The 24,411-nt window shown below is 42.9% G+C and overlaps 1 protein-coding gene across 1 annotated transcript in view; it reads right to left on the bottom strand.

The window, feature by feature from the left end:
* LOC311233315 (rho GTPase-activating protein 35-like) overlaps positions 1-24,411 on the bottom strand; it is a 67,128-nt gene that overhangs the window by 5,723 nt on the left and 36,994 nt on the right. The window contains exons 6-7 of the mRNA XM_084320264.1: positions 15,072-15,203; positions 7,401-7,506 (exon numbers count right to left, since the gene is read on the bottom strand). Of these exons, the coding sequence (XP_084176390.1) occupies positions 7,401-7,506; positions 15,072-15,203 (238 nt within the window). The remainder of the gene's footprint in view (positions 1-7,400; positions 7,507-15,071; positions 15,204-24,411) is intronic.

The raw sequence follows: 24,411 nt of genomic DNA, 5'->3' as shown, positions 1-24,411 counted from the left end.
TAATAAAATGGTCAATCAATCAATAAATATTTAACAGATTGCAGAATGGGTACAATACAGTACGGCTCAATACACACAATTGTTAACCCATTCTCCGCCGATGACGTGTTAACACGTCATTCTACGCCATGCGTAATCTGCAATGACGCCGTAAGGCGTCTTTGAGATCAATATTTCATATTTTTGTCATGATATTCATATTTCACCCACGGAGTCTTGGGTGATGCTGTGGGACTCGGCACAACTCTGCAACGCTTCAATACCGCCACCTGGTGGCCGATCGGCAAGTTGCCAAACAGGAAGTTGCCCAAACCGGAAGTGGTCCGTCCCCTTTTTTCGTCCGGCCACTCTGTGATCGTCCCGGGGCTCAATATAGACACCGTCGATATGAATATTTGCCATAACTCAATAATCAACATGATATTGGACGTGTATTAGTAATATACAAACCGTAAATTGATCGCATCGATCAACATCCCATAATAGCGATCTTTTTGCTCCACTCTCATCACCCAACGCTACGAGGAGACTGGGGTGAGTTTCAGCATTTTTCTTTACCATTTTCGATACAAACTGCTCTGATAAATATATCACCCATACTACATGAATGATTTAACGTCGGTCATTGAATTATAAACGACCCCCCCCCCCCCCTCCGTTCACCCGCAGATGACCAGTCATGACGTTTAGGACCATGTACAGTTGAAATTTTTTATATAACGTTGATCGGTATCAAACTGCATTTGATCATCTAATATATGCATTTAGGCCTATATCTCACGTTCTATGAAATACTGCAGAAAACGATAAAAACATATTTATACTCTAGACGGTATTTTAGTATGAATGTGTGAATGAAAAAGTAAAACGTTCCTACATCCTGAATGATAGATAATTGATGTTGAATGGGCCATAGTAATGTCAATTTAGCAATACAATTTAAACAGTTATAGCCCTGCAAAGAAGGTGAACATCTCCATAGACAAATGGCGCTGGCGGAGGATGGTTTAGGATATAAGCCCGGCAGAGAATGGGTTAAGGGGATGCAGACCAGAGAAAGACTTGTCTTGTTTACATCAGGGTCCCCCATTTTCAATTCAGTGACATTTATGACATTACACAACATTGACATCATGACATTTATGGCATAGTAGGGACATACTACAGGTATATAGTAATGTTACATTTGTGACATATATGATATGCAAATATACAGTAATCAATGTTACCCATAGATCCTAACAGAGAATATATATATTATGATGGGGAGGAGACTGTACATTAGGAGGAGGGGGTGGTAGAAAAAAGATACATACGGTGGGGAGGAGACTGTCTACACACACCTGTGTGATGTTGCTACGGAGTTAAGCTAATAAAGGTGACTCACAACCACAACAGGGGACTCACGTATTTGTACTGTGAAGTAACTGTTAACACGACAATGACAAATGTGTTGTTTCTGTTTTTCTTTTTGACATACTTGCGGCACACGGAAGAAGTTAACAACTCACCACTACAGCCTGCAGTAGCCTAGCCAGTCTCTTGAAACACCGCTATCTTCAAACTTCCACTCGAAACTTTCTTTTGTTGGGTGGTGGTGCTCATCCTTTTCGTCTGAGAAAACCGCGGTGGTTTTTCTTTTTAGTGGCCGGCTTACTCCTTCCATTTAACCGACGCTATTAAGCTAACGTTAGCTAATCGCTATAGCAGCGTTACAGTGGAAGCAGCTACTAAGCAGGTGGTGGCTGTGACGTCTGTAAACAAGGAGAGTTGACGCTAGAGATGTTCGATACCATTTTTTCCTTCCCGATCCGATTCAGATACAAAAGCTTTGGGTATCGGCCGATACCGATCCAATACCAGTGCATACATAAAAAAATATATAAAATTTAAAACTTTTTTATACAGCTACTGTTTTATATATACAGTTTTTTTTAGTAATAACTATAAAGTAATGGTATTTATTCAACAACAGGTGATTGTATAGATTAGTATCAGTAATTAATCTATACAATGAGTTCACCCACGGAAAGGTTGTTGGCACATTAGTTCCACACGGACATTATTCGTTGCTGCACTTGCTTCCACAAGGCTCCGTGTAGGTTAACTACTGTTGTGATTTTTGCACAATAAATATTCAACATTCTCTTTTGAGACTCCGCCTCAGACTCTTATCATTTGGCACTAAAAGCTAAACATTGTGTACGCAACATGTCCTTAATTGTGTACGCAAGGTGGTCGATCAGTGACGACGTGAGCTAGGTTAGCTAGCATGAGCTACCGGTAGATGGAAAGACTAACGTTACTGGTGAAAATGTGATTTAACTTGGAATACTCCTTTGCCAACTTGCTGTACTTTGCTTGCAGGTCTGCAGCCATTATTGCTGGATTATGAATAGCCCCAACTTTAGCCAAGGTAACCTTAAAGCTAGCTTTCGGTTAGCTGTTCAATGCTAATAACACCACCAAGCGAACCCATCAGAGCTCCCAGTCAACAGCGCTCTGTCGGGACGATGGCAAAGTATCTGGAAAGTCTGCTGTTAAAATGACAAATGGCATTGACACTTTAATTCACGGTCGGTTAAAAACACGTTTGTTTTATAATGCTCATTCAGCAGACCGCAGTGTTGTTGATAAATGACGTCATATGGTATCGGAGCGCAGAATTAGAGGGTACTCGCCGATACCGATACCAGCATTTTAGGCAGTATCGGCAGCATTTCCGATACTGGTATCGAAACAACTCTAGTTGACGCGCGAGGCTGCAAAAAAGACGACTGTCGTAGAACCAAAACACACCACCGTTTTTAATTATTTTACATTACTATTTTGTTACCCCGCCTGTGGCGGACAGACCGCTCAGACCTCGCAAATGTCACTCCAATAGCCTCCAGTCTGTCTCTCGGGTCGCTGAGTGATGACTGCGGCCCCGGTAGATTTATTTTTTTTGCTTTTTCATGATATTTGGCGCCTCTGATTGGCTAAATTTTGTTTAAATCTGTATGCATCTACAAATCATATTATACCAGGTAGCCAATTCCGTCAGACTGCGAATCAAATGGACGGATCTCCCCAATCAAATTGACGGAAATCCGTCTGGAGACGGAACGCTTTAACACTTTGGTTGCCTTGGGTTAAATTAATGATATACCATAGATTGCCAGCGCTATTTGTCTATGGAGAAAGTCCCCTTCTTTGCAGGGCTATAACTTTTTAAATTCTATTGCTACATTGCCATTATTAGGGCCCATTCAAAGTCCTATATGTATTGTTCATTGTGTAGCAACGTTAAACTTTTTCATTCACATATTCATAGTAAAGTATGGTCTAATGTATAAGTATGTTTTCATCTCTTTCTGCAGCTTTCTCCAGAACGTGATATATAGCCCCAAATGCATTATATTGATGATGAAATACAGTTTGATGGCAATCAGCGCGATATAAAAAATTCCAACTAGACGTACTTCTAGAAGTTACTACACGTCATCTGATGTTGACCGGATGGGCGAGGGGGCGTTTATAATTCCGTGGGCAGCGTTATACCAATCATCTAATGTGGGTCAAATGTTGATAATAGCAGTTAGTATCTAAGACGGTAACGTTACACGCTGAAACTCACCCCAGTCTCCGCGCGCCGTTGGGCGATCATCGTCGAGTAGAAATTTGATCATTATGGGATATATTTTTACCCGGTCCATCTCCAGCTTGTATAATGGTATATACGTCCAAATCATGTTGTTTATCGAGTTATTGCCAATCGATCACCGTGTAGCGGTGTCCCATGAACCATAGCGAGCGCCCGGGAGTACTACGGTCGTCATGACAACCTCTATTCAACATCCTGTATGGCGATTGCGCCGATCGGCCACCAGATGGCGCTCCTGAACCGCCAGAGAGCTCAGTGGGTCCTGCTGGTGGATCTCAGGCCAGCGGAGGGGGAATATGAATCCGATCGCAGATTTTTGAAATATTGATATAAGGACGCTGTACAGCGTCCCCCGGCAACTTTAGCATGGCCAGCAAAGACGTGAAAAGACGTGTCCCGGCACTCAAAGTGTTAATGCCTGCTTTACTACGGTTGTTTTGGAATTAGCTGGTGGGCTGTCTATAGCCTAGGCTTAGTTTGGTTGAGGAATGTTTTTTTTGTAATGTGGGTCCTGAGTTGGCCAAGTCTGAGTAGGCTACCACTGCCATAGAACAAAGCCAAAATCGCTTTCCATCGTTATTGCCCGCCATGCGTTGACCGCCAACATCGCTGTACAGCGTTTTTTTTATATCAATATTTCATTTTTTTGCCATGGCATTCATAATTCATCCACCCAACCCCCGGTGCCCTAGCGGGACCCTAGATGGGACTGCAACGGCTCAATACCGCCGCCTGGTAGATGGTCGGGCGAGTTACACTCAAAAACCGGAAAGTGTCATCGGTGCGTCGAGGAAATTCCTCCGGCAGTCACATCTCACTACGGGACTCCTGACAGACACTATAGTACATATGGATCGCTGCCATAACGCAATAATTTCGGCGTTTATTGCGCCATACAAACCGGAAATGGATCTAGGTGATCGGCGTCGAATAATTGGGATCTTTCTCCGCCAGTCTCATCGGCGCACGGTAAGGGGGCAGTAACGTTATTTTCAACCCCCTTGTTTGCAAACAGTCTGATCAATATATCAACCCAACCTACATAAAGCCGTTACTGACGATCAAGGAATTATAAACGACCCCCCCCCCCTTTCCTCCACGCATGATGAAGCATAATGTATACCGATCATATACATTTGAATTTTTTAATATAGCGTGTATGGGAAAGAAACGCCAATCGATATTATGCTTCAGGGCCTATAACTACTGTTTTTGGAATTACAGCAGAAAAGATTAAAAACATACTTATATTCTCGAAGGTATTAACACAACAATGTATGAATGAAAAAAATATAACGTTCCCACATCCTGAATGATAGATAATCGATGTTGAATGGGCCATAGTAATGTCAATATAGCAATACAATTAAAAAAATTATAGCCCTGCAAAGAAGGTAAACATCTCCATAGGCTTTCAACGGTGGCAGAGAGTGGTATAAGATGGGCACAACCCCCGGCACCCAATGTGTTAAAGGGGACATGGATTGCTATTCCTTGCACTATTTGGGCAACTTTACACAATTCCTGTGAGTCTATGGAAGACATCTGTAAGGTTTTCTTCAACAAAATTCATTGTTTTATATTTCTAATGAAGTACTCAAAAGCATAATTTTTCAGCCTCAGGATTTCAGGCTGTTATTGGATGGGCTCCGCCCATAAGCGCTTTCAGTGACAGTCACCCACACAGCGTGATACATACGAGAGAGAGCGAGAGAGAGAACGAGCAAGCGAGAGAGAGGAGAGATGCGTCCCAGACACACGCAGTCAAGTTTGTGTGTAAATGCGCCGACGAGGGAGAGATGGCGCGCACACATTTTTACACACGGTCCCTCTCTATCTCTCGCTCGTTCTCTGCCTCTGTTAAAACCCGTTTGAGGAAGTGTCGGGTTACACAATGCACTACAACCATAGAGGGGGCGTTACTGCAGATCAGCTACTTGCTACGTCGCATTGCGAGTCAAATCAGAACAGCTTAGTTGAGTGAGGGAGGATCTCGTGAACTCGAGACTAGACTGATGAGTCAATATGATAATTAACGACACAGACCACATTGATATAATCCCCAATTGCTAGGAAAACATGCTAAACACTGGAAAAGGCCATTTATAATGCATGGGACCTTTAAATACAACATTCAACAATCTAACTTCGTCCACATGTCAACAAGACCCGTTTGTAGATATGAATAATTTCTGACCAAAATGTATAAATCCATCTGTCTAATTTACCAGTAGGACAGAGTAACTGACTGTAGTTGGGGGGATATAATACTGGGAAGAAAAGTAGTTTTACCGTAAATCCTCTAATATTGGACGGTCTTGTATTTACCTCAGCTGCAAAGAGCACCAGGCATTTATTAGAGAGAGGTTTATATAAGAGGCAGGCCTTAATTTAAAAAAAATGACACTCATTGAGATAATCCATTCTATTTTTTAATACCTACATTGTCTGTCTACATTTATTTAGACTAACATTGGTATTTAAATATTGAGTGCAGTTGAGTAATTGTGAAACTGTGGTGGATTAACGTAATTCACACATTGAAGTTGGAACTGTCTATTGGTTGCAGGGACAATTTTGCCACACGGACAATTTTGCGTGTGGTACTTTCCCTTCTCGACTCTACCCGAGTCAAATCGAGTTGATAACATGCAGGCAATAGCTTTAGCTAACGCTATCATAGCATCATGATCTGTAATGTCAACTGGACAACGGCAGCCCCGCCTGCCAACGCCATATAGATAGCGAACGTTAACTAACGTTTGCAAACGAAGCCAACGTCATCCAGCAGACACCACAGATCTAGCTATGACGTTAGCTAACGCTAATGCTAATGCCAACGAGAGGGAAACGTTAATGTAGTCAGTGTAATGTAGTCAGTGTAATGTAGTCAACGAGAGGCAGCACTTAATTTGCACTGGCAAGGGTTTATCTCATTCTATATCACGGCACGAAAAATATTTGAGACCTTGTATTGGAAGCCGGCCTGTATTTGTCTGCATGTATCAAACCCCTGGCCATTATAAGAGGCCTGTCCTCTATTTGAGTACCCTCCACTATTAGAGGATTTACGGTACTTTTTTTTTTTTTTTTTTTATCTACCGGTACTTTTTCTCCCATTTTCTATTTTTCTCCCATCCCAATTTCGTATCGTCCAATTCTACCCACCCCTGTCTCGAACGCTGTTAGGCCATGCCTCCCACAAGCCGGCTGCAATGTGGACTAAGCCTTACATCACTTGTCCCCTCCGGTACTCGAGGAAGCAGCAGTCGCATCTTTTCACCTGCACAGCGCGATCTCTCAGCGTCGGGGGTCTGCGTTTGGAGGGCACGCCGCCCCAGTCGCTTCCTGATTCTGCTGTGCAGGCACACCAACCGACCTGTAGGAGTCGCTGTCCACAACGTCCGATCCACACCCATCAGCTTCCCACCCCCTAATACTGCCAATTGTATTAGTATGAACGACCAGCCAAGCTGATAGCAATGCGGAGAGCTGGGCTTGAACCCAGCATCTCCTGCATTGGTGGTGAGCGCCTTGCCCACTGCACCACCTAGTCGCCCAGGATTTACGGTATTTGTTCATTTCTCTCACTATGCTAACCTCTAAAAGTGAAGTTCATTTCTCTCACTATGCTAACCTCTAAAAGTGAAGTTAATTTCTCTCATTATGCTAACCTCTAAAAGTGAAATCCATTCCCAATTCCTGCCCGGGGAACCCTTGGAACCCGTTGGGGAACCCTGAGGTATCTACTCACTTGTGTAAGTGGCTTGTGACATATTTGAAGACATCATAATTCTCCCTGGGGAACCTCCTCAGGACGTCCTTCATGGTGTACAGCCTCTGCTCTCTGTCGTTGATCTCTGCACAGAGGGCAGATGATTCATGTCATATGTAGAAAAGGAGAAGACATACGCACATTGCAAAAAAGAAAGAAAAATGTAACCGGTGCTGGTGTTGTAGCAGAACACTTGGGATTAAAACATGTATTTCCATCTTCATTTTTTGATGTTTGCACAATTGCGGGGGGGGGGGGGGGGGGGGGGGGGGGGGTCGCATATTGAGACTTAAAAGAACACGCCAACATTTTGGGAAATTAACTTATCGTCTTCTCCAGAGAGAGACAAGAAGATCAGTAGAAAGCTATCTGGCTGCATTTTAGCCTAGCTAGCTTAGCACAATGAATAGAAGCGGACATGACCGCCTTCAGGAGAGGTGTTAGTTGGACAATGCTAACCAGTCATGTCCGCTTCCATTCATTGTGTCCTTGAGCAAGATTCGCACCTTGCATGGTTGCCTCCGCTGTCTGAGTGAATGGGTGAATGTGAGGAACAAAATTGTAAAATAACTTTGGATATAAGCGCTATATAAATGCACCATTTCATGCCACCCTCAGCAACACTTGTTCTCAACCTCCCGCAGGACTCACACTGCACGGCTAAGAAGGCTGCATCATTAACCCCTGAATGAACCCCTGCACCATTAACGGATAGGAGGCAGAGATTTATTTAACATGATAAATAGATCAATACAGTCTGTATTAACCCTTTATTCGCCAATGACGAGTTTCCACGTCATTCTCCGCCATGCGTAATCTGCCAATGACGCCGTAAGGCGTCTTTGAGATCAATATTTCAAAAATCTGTGATGGCAATCATATTTTACCCACGGAGTCTTGAGATCCCCTGTTGATCTCCTCTCAACTCTCCAACGGTTCAAGAGCGCCATCTGGTGGCCGATCGGCGGATCGCCCAAACAGGAAATGAGCGGCAGGAAGTGGTGCTCATCCATATTCGGTCGGGCCACTCGGGACTCGAGCTCGACACAATGGATAGCGATCCGTTGCCAATAACTCGATAAACAACATGATTTGGACGTATATACCATTATACAACCTGGAAATGGATCGCATTATATCAACATCCCATAGCAATCTTTTTGCTCCACGCTCATCACCCAACGCTACGAGGAGACTGGGGTGAGTTTCAGCCTGTTTGCTTACCATTTTCGATACAAACTGCTATGATCAATATATCACCCATACTACATGATTCATTTAACGTCGGCCACAGACTTATAAACACCCCCCCCCCCTCCGGTCACCAGCAGATGATGAGGCAAGACGTTTAGGACCTTGTGCAATTGAAAGTTTTATTATGACGTCAATCGGTATCAAACTACATTTGATGATCTTAATATATGTATTTAGGGCTATAAATCACGTTCTGCAGAATGCTGCAGAAAACGATAAAAACATATTTATACTTTAGACCGTATTTTAGTATGAATATGTGAATGAAAAAGTAGAACGTTGCTACATCCTAAACGATAGATAATTGACGTTGAATGGGCCATAGTAATGTCAATTTAGCAATACAATTTAAAAAGTTATAGCTCTGCAAAGAAGGGGAACTTCTCCATAGACAAATAGAGCTGGCAGAGGACGGTATAAGGATGTACATAAGCGTGGCAGAGAAAGGGTTAATTAATGGTGCGTTTCTTTTTCAAATGTAGCCAAGAGTAAAGAAGTGCTTCCTTCATCATACAAAGTTTACAGATTGCCTCATTAACATTAGCAGGCTCCCTATTAGCGTTGGGTTATGAAACATGGGATCAGGGATCAGAAATATTGCCAAATCCTCCGCCATCGTTGTGTAACCCGTTGTGTCGTCTAGAGCCCTCTTTCTCTCCATCACGTGAGGTGAAATCTACTCCGCTGCTCTGTGCTGCGATTCTGTGCTCTGCATGGAGACAGAGCGGACGCTTTCAGTTGATAATGTTGTCTGACTAAGTATTGATAACACGCTTAATATTAGACTAATTAAATTTTTTTATTTGATGAATAAATAATGGATTTTTATTCCTATTTAAAAATATATAAAATTAGGGCGGTTGGGTAGCGCAGCAGACTAAGCTCTCTCGCCTACCACCGCAGAGACACTGGGTTCGAATCCAGCTGTCAGCGGTACCTCCGGCTTGGTCAGTCGTCCCTACTAACACAATTGGCAGTGTTAGCGGGTGGGAAGCCGGTGGGGTGTGTATCCTGGTCGTTGTAAACAGCGACTCCTACTGGTCGGTCAGGGCGCCTGCTCAGCAGGGAAGGGATCTGGGGGAGGTAGTGTGATCCTCCCACGCGTTACACTCACCCAGTGAGAGTCCTCGCTGTCAGGTGAAAAGAAGCGGCTGGCTGACTCCACATGTATCGGACATGTGATAGTCTTCAACCCTCCCTAGGCCGGCAAGTGGGGGGAAAATGCACGCAACGACCAGGAAGGGAATTGGCATAACGACTAAATTGGGATGGGAGAAAAATACGGAAAAAAGGGGGGAGAAATAGATAAAAAATATATATATATATATATATATAATTTAAAAGCATACACTGGTAGGGGCCATGGGCAATTAATGTACTCATTGGATGCCACAGAGTAACACCGGTACCACAGACTACTGTGGCAAGCCTCGTTTTAACCAAATTGTGTACCATGACACAAAAGGTATCTTTTTCTCTTATCCTGCTGTAACTTGGCCTTTAGTTTTTGTAATCCGCTTCTGATGCATTATGACAGGGATATCTAAAAGGAGGCTTATTAAATGCATTAATATTGCTGTGGATGATAATGCATTTTGCTTATCAATTACCTAAGGAAGGAGACAACTGTTGCCAAGGAATGCAAGCCGTTCACTTTAAATCACTGCTCAGTGACATTCATCCACTCTTTCTCTGCTCATCTTCCCCTTCATAGCTAAAGTGAAGGAGTTTTCTTTCTTTCTAGGGGGTTGTCTGTGTATGAACTGGGCGTGGTAGGGTGCTCTGTGAACTTGCATCTAGGATTATAATTTGTTTAGGTACCTCTAATATAAAAAGACGAATGTCAGTATATTGTTACACTCTAGTGTCTCGCATAGCCAGACCTCTCTCTACGTCCACACTAGTTAGTGCTGGTGCAGCACAGGAGATAGGAGATATTATAACCAGAGTGTAACGTTAACATTGTTGTAATGTTGCAACCGTGGGAGACCGCAACAGGTTGAGAATTGTGCACGGAGGGTTGAAGCAAATGCTTTGTCATATTGGAGGTGCTTCCTTGCTGCACAGAATACTCTTGCTGCAGGTATTCCATCTGTTTTGTGAAGCTTTGACTGCCGTTTTGACAGGGTTGGGGTCTTTACTCTTGGCTACATTTGGGGGAAAAAACACAACATTATGGCTGCGTCCCAATTCTCCCCTTGGCCCTACCCCTCGTCTTGGAGTGCCCTTGATGGGAGTCACCCTTCAGAGCGGAGCCACAAGGGGTGATTGCACTATGAAATGGGACAGCACTAAGCACTCAGTTGCCAACAGCGTAATAACGCAACACACCCACACGCTGACTGTTTACATTACTTACAGGCAGCTTAAATCAGAAGGACCATGAAGCTTGCTCTGCATACCATGTAAATTATAACGAATGTCTTCAGTGTTTATGCTTGTATATAAAAAGGTTTTTGGTATCAAACACTTGACATTTTGTGTTGTTATTTTGTAGCACAAGTTTAATCAAATGTTAGTCAGGTTCTTTATATTCATACAGTATGTCAGTCAAATAGAAAATGTATGGGTGAGACTATAATAAAGCATATACAGTAGTACTACATGGTATTGCATGGTACTACATGGCAGTATAGCGTACTACATGATACAACAGAATATGACCATGGTAGTACAGGGTACAACATGGTATTGCAGGTTAATACATATTAATATTATATTGGTAGTACATATTAACTTTTTACTTTTAGGTTCTCTCGATATAAATTCTAGTAATTCACATGTATATGTAAAGAGAATACAAATCCACTGCAAATATTAACAATTGTAGAAAATACATTTTAATACATAAATACATAAATACATTTTTTATTAGTTTCTCATGACAAACCAATTACATAATCCAACATATATGTAAAAAACTAACATATTCCAGTTGACTGTATATTTTTTTAATGATTCGTTACGACAAAAACAATACTTCCATTTGTCTAAATTACTGGTACGGCTTAAGCGTTTTAGTTGGGTTACTTGTCTTGTTTTTGTCTGGAACTTGTTTTATGTATTTGTTATGTTTGTTTGGTGGATCAGGTCGCTCTTGTAAATGAGATGTCTCAATGAGATTTTTACCTGTATAAATAAAGGTTTGAAATTAAGCCTGCTGGGTGGCGCAGCGGTCTAAGCGCTCGTCACCAACATCGAATCTGGCTGTCAGCGTTGCCTCCGGCTTGGGCCGGCCGTCATACTAACTCAATTGGCAGAGTCAGTGGGAGGGGAGTCGATGGGTGGTAATCTGGTCGTTGTAAACAGCGACTCCTACAGGTCGGTCAGGGCGCCTGCACAGCAAGGACAGGAGATGTCGAGGGTAGTGTGACAGGGTATCTGCAGGTTTAGCCCAGTCAGATTTAAGGCTTTTTAAGACTTTTTAATGCCACTCAGAATTAAATTTAATACCAATTTCACGATAACAAAATGGCAAAAATCATGGGTACTCTCAGTACACTCATTCAAGGGTACTACGACTATGCCTGCACCTCATGGTACCAAAGCACCTCAAAGGCACTAAAAACAAGATTACAAACATCACAAAACAAACTGGTCAGACTACTGCTTAACCTCACTCCTAAAACCCACTTTACCCCTGCCCACATTCAAAACCGCTCTTAAAGAGCACCTACGGGAGGCTGCAATTCGAAACTGGCCACTGTAAATGTCCAACCCCCCCCTCTTCCTAATGTACAGTCTCATCCCCATCATATATATATAATATTTTCTGTTATGATCTCTGGGTAACAGTACTGTATATTATTTGCATATCGTATATGTCACAAATGTAACAGTACTACAGTATATACCTGTATGTCATGTATGTCCCTATGCCATAAATGTCATGATGTCATGTATGTTTTTACTGTATTTATTTCTGTATATTTTATTTAATTTTTATTCTATTTTACTCTACCTTATCCTAGGCAACTTGATTGATTTGTGTTATTATTCTAATTCGTGACCTGTCCTGTCTAAATGTTTAAATGTTGAGCGATTTGCAGTGTCAAATTTCCCACGGGATAATAAAAGTATTTCTATTCTATCTATTCTATGTTGTGTATGTCAATATGAATTGAAAATGGGGGACCCTGATGTAAACAAGACAAACGTCTTTCTCTGGTCTGCATCCCCTTATTATTGTGTGTATTGAGCTGTACTGTATTGTACACATTCTGCAATCTGTTAAATAAAGTTTTCATTCATCCAGTTGTTTTGTTTTTGTAGTTTGGTTGAATGAATACTTTATTTAACAGATTTCAGAATGGGTACAATACAGTACAGCTCAATACACACAATAATAAGGGGATGCAGACCAGAGAAAGACGTTTGTCTTGTTTACATCAGGGTCCCCCATTTTCAATTCATAGTGACATTTATGACATGCACAACATACATGACATTTATGGCATAGGGATATACATGACATACAGGTATATATTACCATTACATTTGTGACATACATGATATGCAAATATACAGTACTGTTACCCATAGATCCTAACAGAGTCAGGGAACATCGCTTGAAACACCTCTCCTAGTCCCTCATTTCCATTGTAGGACTGATGCTTTGCGACCGTATTTAGAACCCACAGTACCTCAGCTTCAAGGGTTGGCGTGGAGCCGAACGTTACCCGGACAGGTGCAGATGTAATTGGTGGTAGACCTACCTGTCCCTGAGCAGTTGATGTGTACGGTGTCGGCGTCGAAAATAAATTTGATATTGAAGTTGTCTGCAGGCGGGTTTTTGTAGAGGTAACATGCTTAGCGCTGTGCATGTGTGACTCGACTGCTTTTATTCCCATCGTTCCCAGTTTAAAATCCTTTTTTGAAGAGTTTGCAGCGGGCCTCGTACATGTCTTTCACTGGGAGTCCAACCACGGTGCAAACAGAGGGTTTTCGAGCCAGTTCTCATTACATTTGCACTTTCCCATGTTAAATTAACGAGTGCAAATAAATACAAATCAATTAAACTAAACTAAACGTCAGCGTTATCGCTACGGCTTGAATAACGTGTTACCTATGCTCCGGTGTTCTGAAATAGCTCCCGACGGCGACACACATTAAGGACCATAAATTGGTTCCGCCCCACTGCGTACCGTTTGCGTGAAAGAAAAAAAAAGCCTGACTTAATATCTCCCGTTAATAGTTTCCCCCCAGATTTCACAATGAAACATAAGATGACATGGCATGTTTTTAAGACCTCCGAAAGTCGGATTTAAGACATTTTAAGACAAATTAAGGCCTTAATAGTTGATAGTTGAATTTAAGACTTTTTAAGACTTTTTAAGGTCCCGCGGACACCCTGTGTGAGCCTCCCACACGTTACACCTCGCCAATGAGAGTCTGCGCTGGCAGGTGAAAAGAAGTGGCTGGCTGACTCTGCATGTATCGGAGGGGACATGCGATAAGATTCTTCAACCCTCCCTACGACCGACCAGTGGGGGGCACATGCGAGCAACGATCAAGACAGGGGAGGGGGGAATTGGCACGACTAAAATTGGGATGGGAGAAAAACAGAAAAGGGAGAAAAAGTGGATAAAAAAAAAGTTTGAAATGAAATTAAATCAGTGAAATGACATTGGTCCAAGCAATGGGGCTTGGTAGTTGAGTAGATTATATGCAGAGGGGGAAAAAGATCATTAAATTGTCAGCTTGTAGGATATAATCTTTACTCATGCGTGTGCTCCTAAATAGTTTTTCCAGTTCACAAACATCTATTTTTAGTGGCAATGCGAGGGAAATGCTTTGCACTGTCGAGTCCAGTCATGTTGTTACAGATGTGCAACACAAATATGTCATGAACTGTGTGTACAAGGTGGCTATTTAACTGGCAACAAAAAACATTTACATTTAAATTCACCCAGAGAAAGATTCAAAACAATGTCTTCCTAATACCAAGGTGGAATTGAAATCTCAGCCCAATTAACTAAATGTTCCCTCGAGTTTGCTCAGAACAGTAAATTAGCATTTCGCTATGATGCCCCTAGGTCATGGAATGAACTCCAACAGTCCTTACAGCTCGAGTGTCCCCTGTGTTGATCTCCAACCTTTGTCAATCAACTTGTACATGTTTTAATTGATTTGTTATCCTTGCTCTCGGCATCGCCTTGTTGTCTTATTGTTATGAATTTACATGATTTTTGTTTTGCTTATTTCTATATGTATACTCGATGTGACTGTAAATGAGGGAAACCTCAGTTGCCTTTCGAGTCTAAATATAGGTTTGACTTTTTTTCTTTTTTTACACTAAAATATTTCAGGCAAGCCCTACTTTTCTCCCAAAGGAAACACCAGTATTTTCCTATGTTGCGGTCACTACTCCCGCCAGCCAACAGTGCATGTTCTTACTGAAGGCGTCCAGTAGGTCCACCTGCAGGGCGCAGGGCACCAGGGGCTCCGGCAGCTCAGAGAAGAAGCTCTTCAGGCCTCCGGCCACCGTGTTGATGGCAAAGTCCTTCTCCACCAGATCCAGCCCGTGGTCTACAGCATGGAGGAGGAGAACAGAAGGTTATCGTTATTGTCCCAATTACACAAGGTAACCGACATTTCTTTTCACATATCAGGGCTGTACGCTAAGCTTTTTCACTAGGGGCACACTTGCCCCTAAATGAGAAATTTAGGGGCAAAAAAATTTTTTTAGGGGCACATTTTTAAATAACAATTTTACCATTATTTATATCGATTTTTTGATTTAAAAAAAAAAAAAATTATATAATTTTTTTTAATAAAATATATATATTATATAATCATACTTGTAGTTGTATTATCTGCGAGACATCGCCACCACGCAACAAGTCAAAATGCTCGCTATATGCAACCAGCTCTACTGTCTGTGTGTACTCGAGTAGCCTACAGCTACGGCCAGGATTCTCCGGAGCTGCAGCTGGACCCTATACTGTAGCCTCCAGCTACGGCCAGGATTCTCCGGCGCTGCAGCTGGACCCTATTGACTATATTCAGCGTGCCCTCAGCTCGAATACGCATCGACTCAGTGTTATAAGACATTGATATCAGGAGCTATCTGAACTATTTAGTTTAATGGGACGTTTCGTTTTGAACAGTTCGGGTTGGGTACCGTTCACATTTGAACCAGTACCTGGGGATCGATAATGGTATACGACGACAGGGCTTGAGACTAACACCGTCCCGTCGTCCCGGGGGAAATAAAATATGTATTTGGGATGAAGAAAAATCCTCCACGGGGCCGGGACACAGTCGGGACGAAGAGGATTTATTTTCCCCCACTTGGAAAATGTCAACTGCGCCGACTGTCAGTGCGCATATCACTGTCAAACGGTGCGTGTCTTCCGAGTGCTCGCTTTAGTTGACAGTGGCACGAGACCACTGCACGAGACCCGCGGAAATATCAGAATGTTTAATAGAATGTTTAATAAAAGTTCTCGTGGTTCCGGCCATCCTCTAGCCATCCTCTCAGTCAAGGGAGCACTCTCAAACATGCTGCACTATTTGAAGTGTATAACGTTAAACAGAGCAGAAGAAGATGGAATAACAGACACAGACTGACCAACAGGGAACTGCATCCAACCCTAGTACAAAGGCAGGTCTGCAGTGGTGGCTACTGCCACTGCTGGCTCAATGTTCTCGACGGTCACATTTTCATTAGACGGCTCACTAGGAGGTGGAACGCGTCGAAAATATGAAGCAATACTAACTTTACTTTTCTTCATAGGCATAGCTAAATCAGACAGTCAGCCAGTCTATCAGAGTGCTCAATCGATTTTCCCCACTCTCATACCCGAGTGCTCAGCTCGCGTGAGTGGCGTCATCACACGGCTTGGATAATTTAGGAGTGAAATGCGAATGCAAGGCTTGAAATCCCTACTCGCAAGCCCGCCCCCAAATATTATTTACCAATCGCAACGGCCAATTAAAGGGGCAATTTGCGACGAGCTCGTCGCACTGTACAGCCCTGCATATCCCTCCTAGACATTATACACAGAGCGTTACCACAGAGACGGGAAGAGTGAGTGCCTAGAGCATCCTGTTCCACACAGCACCGTGCCATTTGAGTCACACAATCTTACTTCTTCAGCTTCATGTTTTGGGGCGATCAAATGTGTTCTCATGTGTATACCCCCATCACTCTTACATTTTACATGTATTCATTTAGCTGACGCTTTTATCCAATGCGACTTACAAATGGTTAACAACAAGTCAGCAGGAGATGTACATCTCTGGCAGCTACGGGTAAGTGGCATTGTTCGTCAAATAGTGTCGAACTTGAGTGCATAGAAGCATAGAGAATAGCCTGCTTTGCTTTGGTGACCCCCCAGGAGTTGGTCTCAAGCGGCCAGAGGATGCAGAGCGAAGGGGTCTTGAGGGTGTAGTTAAGAGACCATTGACTCTTTCCACTAAGTGGCAGTGAAGCATAAATTCCATCAAATCTCAAATGAAGGAGAAGCAGTGTTGCATTCTGGGTAAATCATTTGCGGAGTTTTCTGAATTTGCCTCCAATGGCGCGCTAGTGGTGAGGTACTGTGTACTGTACTCTCTCTGATCCAGGGTTTCTGCAGGTTTCAACTACTTACATTAAAGATTTTTTAAGACCATGTGACGTACCTGGGTACGTGGGTTGGTCATTACCATTATTACTGTATTTATGACACCATCTGAACATCAGGTTAGTATATTTAATGTAGGGCTGGGCGATATAACGATAACGATAAATATCGCGATATATATATATATTTTTTTGTGACCTGCAACAGGGCAGTGGACAGACTTGTCTTTCTTGCCTGCAACTTAAAGTAATGGCTTTGCTTGTCCAAATGACAATACTGACCAAATTGAGATTTATTTTTCTCTTGTCCATTTATTTTGTTTGCTTTCTAATTTAAAATACATTTAGAAACCGTCTGTACACAGTAGGCTATGTGTGCTAGCAGAGCTAGACTCCAGTCACGAGTCACGGTGCACATGTGCGGTGGTTTGTCCACCAAAAAAGCGCCAAAAGATCGAAAATAAACTAACAGAGCCAGAACTGTTCAACTCCTCTGGAGCCACAGCCAGCAGAGAAGCCGGTTTACTTTAGCTTTTAAACCAGCTGCAGCCTGAGAACTGGAGTGTGAGGGGATGTAACACTAAAGATGGCGGCAACGACAAAGAATTGCTGCAAAATAAACATACATCTGTTGTTTATAAAAAAAAAAAAAAATTATACTTATAACAATTCGATAATTATCGATATCGAGAAATAAAATAAAATTATCATATCGTTATCGCGATATGATTTTTTTCCATATCGCCCAGCCCTAATTTAATGTGTTGTTTTGTATGTGATGTGTGTGTGAGCATGAGAGCTAATGCTGTCTCTTTTTCCTCTTCCTGTCAGGTGCCGCCCGTCCCTACACTGAAGAGTGCCGATTGCCTAATGAATGACAGCTGACGGCAATCACCTCGAGAGGGACGGGTAGACAAATACCTGACGGCACACACACGTCTGGGCGCCTCATTCTGTCAATTGCCAGTGACCAGAGTGGAGTGAGGTTGCCATTGTTAACCACTGTTGTGTGGGATATATATATATTGTTGGCCACTTTGGATTCATCCTACACTGTGAGCTATATGGTTAGAGTGGTGATTCATCCTACACTCTAAGTATTAGGGTTAAAGTGGTGTTCATCCTACACTGTGAGCTGCATGGTTAGAGTGGTGTTTCTTTGTTTATCCAGGTGAGCTTGTACCTTTAAGTATATATGTAGATATTGTTGGCCTCTGCGCCACTTCTCAACTATTGAGTATTCTCTTGTTGGCTTTAGGCCTAGTTCCACTGAGTGTGGACTTGTACCTTTGATACCTTTTGCTGGGGGTTTTCCCAGTACCAACCTCTGGCTGGTTGGTTAGTGCCTGTGGGCGCTTATTTAGTTTACTTTTATTATTATTACCTTGTTTGTTCTCCCCTTACCCTTCTCCCTGTTTGTTAATTGTTTGTGGGTTGTTTTTTCCCTTTGTTGCCTATTTAAATATCAGTGGAGGTTTCAATCCCTACCCTGCATAATAAATATAATTTACTATTTTTGGAACAACGTCTTGTGTTTATTATTACCTACCTGCCCGGGACTATTTTGAAAGCATTTACTGAGAGAGGCTGTTTTTGCTCATGTGCAGCCGGCTCCAGTTATTATTCTGTGTGGTCCTTAGACCTTTGTACATGACAGACCACTTTGAATAGAATTTAATACTTATTTCATGGCCATACTGGCAAAAAGGTATGAAGGAAATGTATTTAAGAAAGAACTAATTTCATATGAATTGTTGGCTGGAGAGCGACCATCACCGTACTGCTTAATTTGCAGCACGGACATTTCCCCCAAACACATTCAAACGTCATATAGAGAAGTTACCACAACATAGAAGTAACCTCCTAATTCAATACATTTTTAAAACCTGTCAATTATATTTTAGACCCTTTTAAGACGTTTTCAAAGACTAAATGAAAGACTTTTTAAGACCCTGCGGGAACCCTGTTAGTTTCTATGCAAGTTATTACACATATGATTGATGATCAGGGAGGGCAGGAGTTCCCACTGTGCAACACCTCTGGAGCAGTTTAGAGGTTATGTGTAGGGGTGCACCGATATATCGGTCGGGTATTGGTCGATAAGTGCCTTGTTGACTGCCATCGGCCGATAAGCTCAAATGTGCCGATGGCAGTGGCCGATAAATATCCATCACTTTGTGTCGAGTCAATCTGGTTCACACACACATTCAAACTTTGAAAAAAGTTTCAGTCAAGCGACCTGCCCACACAAGCTACTGCATCAAAGTTACTACTTATGATTAACAAAGGCATTCGTTTTGTGGCATTAACGTTATATAGTTACAAGTTCAATAACATCATATCAGTGAGCACAATTTGTAACAGAGAGACGTGTAGCCTATTTATTTATTTAAATATTTTATTTATTTATTCATTTTATTCATTTTATTATTATTATTTTATTTGTTGCCATGCCTAAAATAATAGTCAAGCATAGGGCTAAAATATTTTCATAAACAATATAATTTTTTGTTATATGGTTATAATAAAAGCTTTTCTATACATTTGTCTGATTGAAAACTTTATTAACAGATTGCAGAATGGGTACAATACAGTACAGCTCAGTGGACTGGAGGATGAAGACCAGAAAAAGACTTTAGGCTTTTTTACATAAGGGTCCTCCATTTTCAATTCATCAAAACATTTAGAGACATACAAATATACAGTAGTTTCATAAAAAAAAATAATAATAATATATATAAAAATATATAATTTTTTTTTTGGGCCACAAATTCGGTATCGGGCCGATTGTGTTAGTTGAACAATCGGTATCGGTGGCAAATTTTCATATCGGTGCATCCCTAGTTATGTGCTTTGCTCAAGGGCACTGTGGCAGAGATGGAGGGGATCAAGAGGAAAGGGATCCCTCTTCACCCAAGACTGCACTCCTATACATGGTACCAACACCATAATTAAGTTTGCAGATGACACAGCGGTGGTGGGCCTCATCAAAAACAACTATGAGTCAGCCTATAGGGAGGAGGTCCAGCACCTGACGGCGTGGTGTGCCGACAACAACCTGGCCCACAACACCACCAAGAAAACCAAGGAGCTCATTGTGGACTTCAGGAAGACCAGAGCCAGCATGCATGACCCCGTCCACATCAACGGGACGGAGGTTGAGCGTGTCTCCAGCTTCAAATTCCTGAGAGTCCACATCTCCGAGGACCTCTCTTGGAACCTCAACACCTCAGCACTGGTCAAGAAGGCTCACCAGCACCTCTTCTTCCTGAGGAGACTGAGGAAAGCCCACCCGTCCCCTCAAGATTCTGGTGAACCTTTACCGGTGTGCCATTGAAAGCATCCTGACTGCACTGCAGAGGGTGGTGAAAACAACCCAATGCATCAACAATACACCACTCCCTACCATTGAGGCCATGGTTACACTGGTGAATACAGCAACGTTTTTGTTGCTGAATGATTACGTTTGCAGTCCAAGTTCAAAAGAAACGCCGTTTTGGCAGGATAACGCGTTGTCCTACTGGCAACGCTGAAATTGTGTTTCCGTTTTGGATACTCGCCAAAACTCGCAGACAATGGTGCCATGTAATCTGCGCGAGCCGGATACGGAGCCGTTGTTGCTCAACGCCCATGCGCAGTAGAGACCCGCACGGTTATTTCCAGTGTTTACAGCAGAGCTGTCCCAAGGAGCTGCGGCTACAATGTGTTGTCAAGTTATTGTTATAAGGAGCCCAGTCCAAGCTACAACAGTCTGCATTCCCTTAACAATTGTTTCTATTGAGCCGTATTGTATTGTACCCATTCTGCAATCTGTTAAATAAAGTTTACATCCATTCATTCTGCTAGCATTAACGTTACCAAGCTGCTAGCCACAATGCTATACTGTTATACTGGCATATCCCAATCATGTTAGCACGTAAGCTAACAAACTTCGCTGCTAGCCACAATGCTATACTGTTATACTGGCATATTCCAATCACGTTAGCACGTAAGATAACAAAATCTGCGACAATCTTTTTGTGAGACTAAACTCCGCTCTTGGTGGTCAATTGTGTTGATGTTAGTTTTGTTTCATCAACAAATGAGGCAGAACACAGTGAATATATCCGTTTTGTTTATTGCACTTTCTTTGCTGAAAAATAAATGCTACGTTGGCTAAATGGCTCACGCGAGGCATTTAAAGATGGTAGATTGTTGATTTTGAGCAGGAAGTGTATTGGCACATTCAACTTTTCTGATTGGTTGAAAATTGCCTTCATGTTTGAACTACATCGCCATCTACTGCCACCTACTGCTTTGGCATTGTACTACATGTATATACATCACTGTGCTCAGGAGGCAAAAACAATGTCTAACTTGCCTGCCATTACGTTGCGTAGAGCTGCCGCGATAACCGCATTACCGCGGTATCGCTGTTGCATCACGCTCACCGCAGAGTTAGGCTGAATACCGCGTCACCGCTGTTTTTTATCATAATAATAAAGTTGGCTTGCGGCTTGCGGCTCTGCAGATATACCCTACTCGGTTCCAAGCGACCCTATTGGGTAGAAGTGGTACCAGAAAAGTCATGTGAAACATTGCAGACCACTGACTGGTCAGAAGAGAGACGCGTCACACTTTGTAGCCTCTGAACAAAAACAGAACGCCGCCCGGTGCCCGCCATCTTTACTGCCTCGCTAAGGATGCATTTCATTCAGGATTTGTTTGCGACAGAACCAAGTGCAATAAACAAAAAAGAATGGATTCACTGTGTATTCTGCCTTATTTATTGATGAAACAAAACCGACATCAACCCAATTTACCACCGAGCGGAGAGTTTAGTGTCACAACAAGATCGCTGATGTGTTAAGTTTGTTGTTGTTATTAGGCATTAGCCTAATACTACCGTCAGCCGATATACACGAGAGGTAACGTTAAACCCGGGTTTGCTTGGTAGAATACAAGTTTCAAGTTTCTTTAATAGTTGTCATACAGAAGTACAGAATACTTTCATACAAAATGCTTCTTACTGTTACGCTCCAGAGACTGTGCTAGACAAGATAGTATCAAATAACATCAAATAACATAGTATAGCATGTAATTTAGAAGAAGAAAATGAGGTCACAGTGTTCGGTATAGACATATGTACAATGTTCTGAGTTACCATATAATATACAATACTATGCAGTGTACTAATGTACAGTACTATATAGTGCAAAGCAGAAATGGGATGAGGTACAATTTAGGTACAATTTACAGTAAGGTGTACGAGTTGTAGTGCAATCCTTCATCAATAAATATAAAGTGTGGGGAGTGGGTGCTACAGTGTGTTTGTTTAAAGTTGGTGTGTGCTATAAAGTGTGTGGAGTGGGTGCTACAGTGTGTTTGTTTAAAGTGAGTGTGTGCGTGTGGATGTGTGTGCTATGTGCGTTTGGTGGTTGTTGTGTAGTGTTCATTGTTCGTTTAGCAGCCTGATGGCCTGGGGATAGAAGCTTCTTCTGAGTCTTTCTGTGCTCGCCTTGAGACTCCGGTATCGCTTGCCTGACCGCAGCAGTTCAAAGAGGCAGTTGTTCGGGTGACTGGAGTCTTTAATGATTCTCTTAGCCTTGCCCTTGCAACGCTTGTTGTAAATGTTCTGGAGGGTGGGGAGCCCCCCTCCAATTGTGCGTTCGGCTGAACGTGTCACTCTTTGTAGTCTGCTTCGGTCTTGTGCAGTGCTATTCCCAAACCAGGAGGTGATGTTGCCGGTCAAGATGCTCTCTATTGTACATGAGTAGAAGTTCTTAAGGATCTTCTGACTGACTTGGAACTTCCTTAGGCGCCTGAGGAAGTAGAGGCGTTGTCGTGCCTTCTTCACAACACTGTCAATGTGTGTGGTCCATGTCAAGTCCTCGGATATGTAGGCTCCGAGGTACTTAAAGCTGTTGACTCTCTCAACCGGTGCCCCGTCGATGCTGAGGGGGCTGTAGTCCTTGACCCCCGACCTCCTGAAGTCCACAATCATCTCCTTTGTTTTGCTGACGTTCAGGGAGAGGCTGTTTTCCTGGCACCATCCCGCCAGGACCTTGACCTCTTCCAGGTAGGCCCTCTCGTCGTTGGCAGAGATCAGGCCCACCACCACTGTGTCGTCAGCAAATTTGATGATTGTATTGCTACTCCGCTGAGCCACACAGTCGTGTGTGTACAGGGAGTAGAGGAGGGGACTCAGAACACAGCCCTGGGGGGCCCCTATGTTGAGGGTGATGGATGAGGAGGTGCAGTATATTCGACCAACTGGCGTGACCACATGACAACCTTGCAAACTGTCTTTGACCGCTTAGCTGGAGCCTCCCTGACCCTTAACCTTGCCAAGTGTGAGTTCGGCAAGGCTACGGTTACCTATCTTGGTAGGCAGGTAGGACAAGGCCAAGTGCGTCCGGTGGATGCAAAAATATCTGCAATCACAACTTTTCCAGTGCCTACTACTAGGCGGGAATTGCGTAGATTCCTTGGGATGGCTGGGTATTACCGTGGTTTTTGCCGGAACTTTTCTTCTGTCGTCACTTCTCTCACTAGCCTGTGTAGCCCGTCCAAACCATTCATTTGGACAGCTGATTGCCAAAATGCATTTGATAGTGTTAAAGCTCTCTTATGCAGTTCCCCTGTTCTCTCTGCTCCAGATTTCTCCCTGCCGTTCCAGCTGGAGGTGGATGCCAGCGGGGTGGGAGCTGGAGGGGTGTTATTACAGGAAGATCACGATGGTGTCAGTCACCCGGTTTGTTATTTCTCCCGGAAATTTAACAAACATCAACTAAACTATTCCACTATTGAAAAGGAGACTTTGGCTATGTTGTATGCGTTGCAACATTTTGAGGTGTATGTCGGTTCGAGCGTATTACCAGTGGTAGTATACACCGACCACAACCCATTGGTTTTTCTGTCGCGGATGTACAACCACAATCAGCGCCTCATGCGTTGGGCGCTCATAGTGCAAAATTATAACCTCAGCATAAAGCATAAGAAGGGGTCTGATAATGTGTTGGCGGATGCTCTGTCTCGTAGTTGAAATCTCTGTTGCTGTCGACTCGTTGTCTGTTGCTGTCGACTCGTTCTACTGTATATTGCTGTCGACTTGTTCTATTTTGCTGTCTACTCGGTCTATGTTGCTGTGGACTCGTTTTATGTTGCTGTCGACTCAGTCTCTCTTGC

The sequence above is a fragment of the Notolepis coatsorum genome (assembly GCF_963971535.1).
Source record: "Notolepis coatsorum genome assembly, chromosome: 8".
NCBI lineage: Eukaryota > Metazoa > Chordata > Actinopteri > Aulopiformes > Paralepididae > Notolepis > Notolepis coatsorum.
The sequence above is the reverse complement of the archived record's forward strand: the minus strand, read 5'-3'. Positions and strand labels throughout refer to the sequence as shown.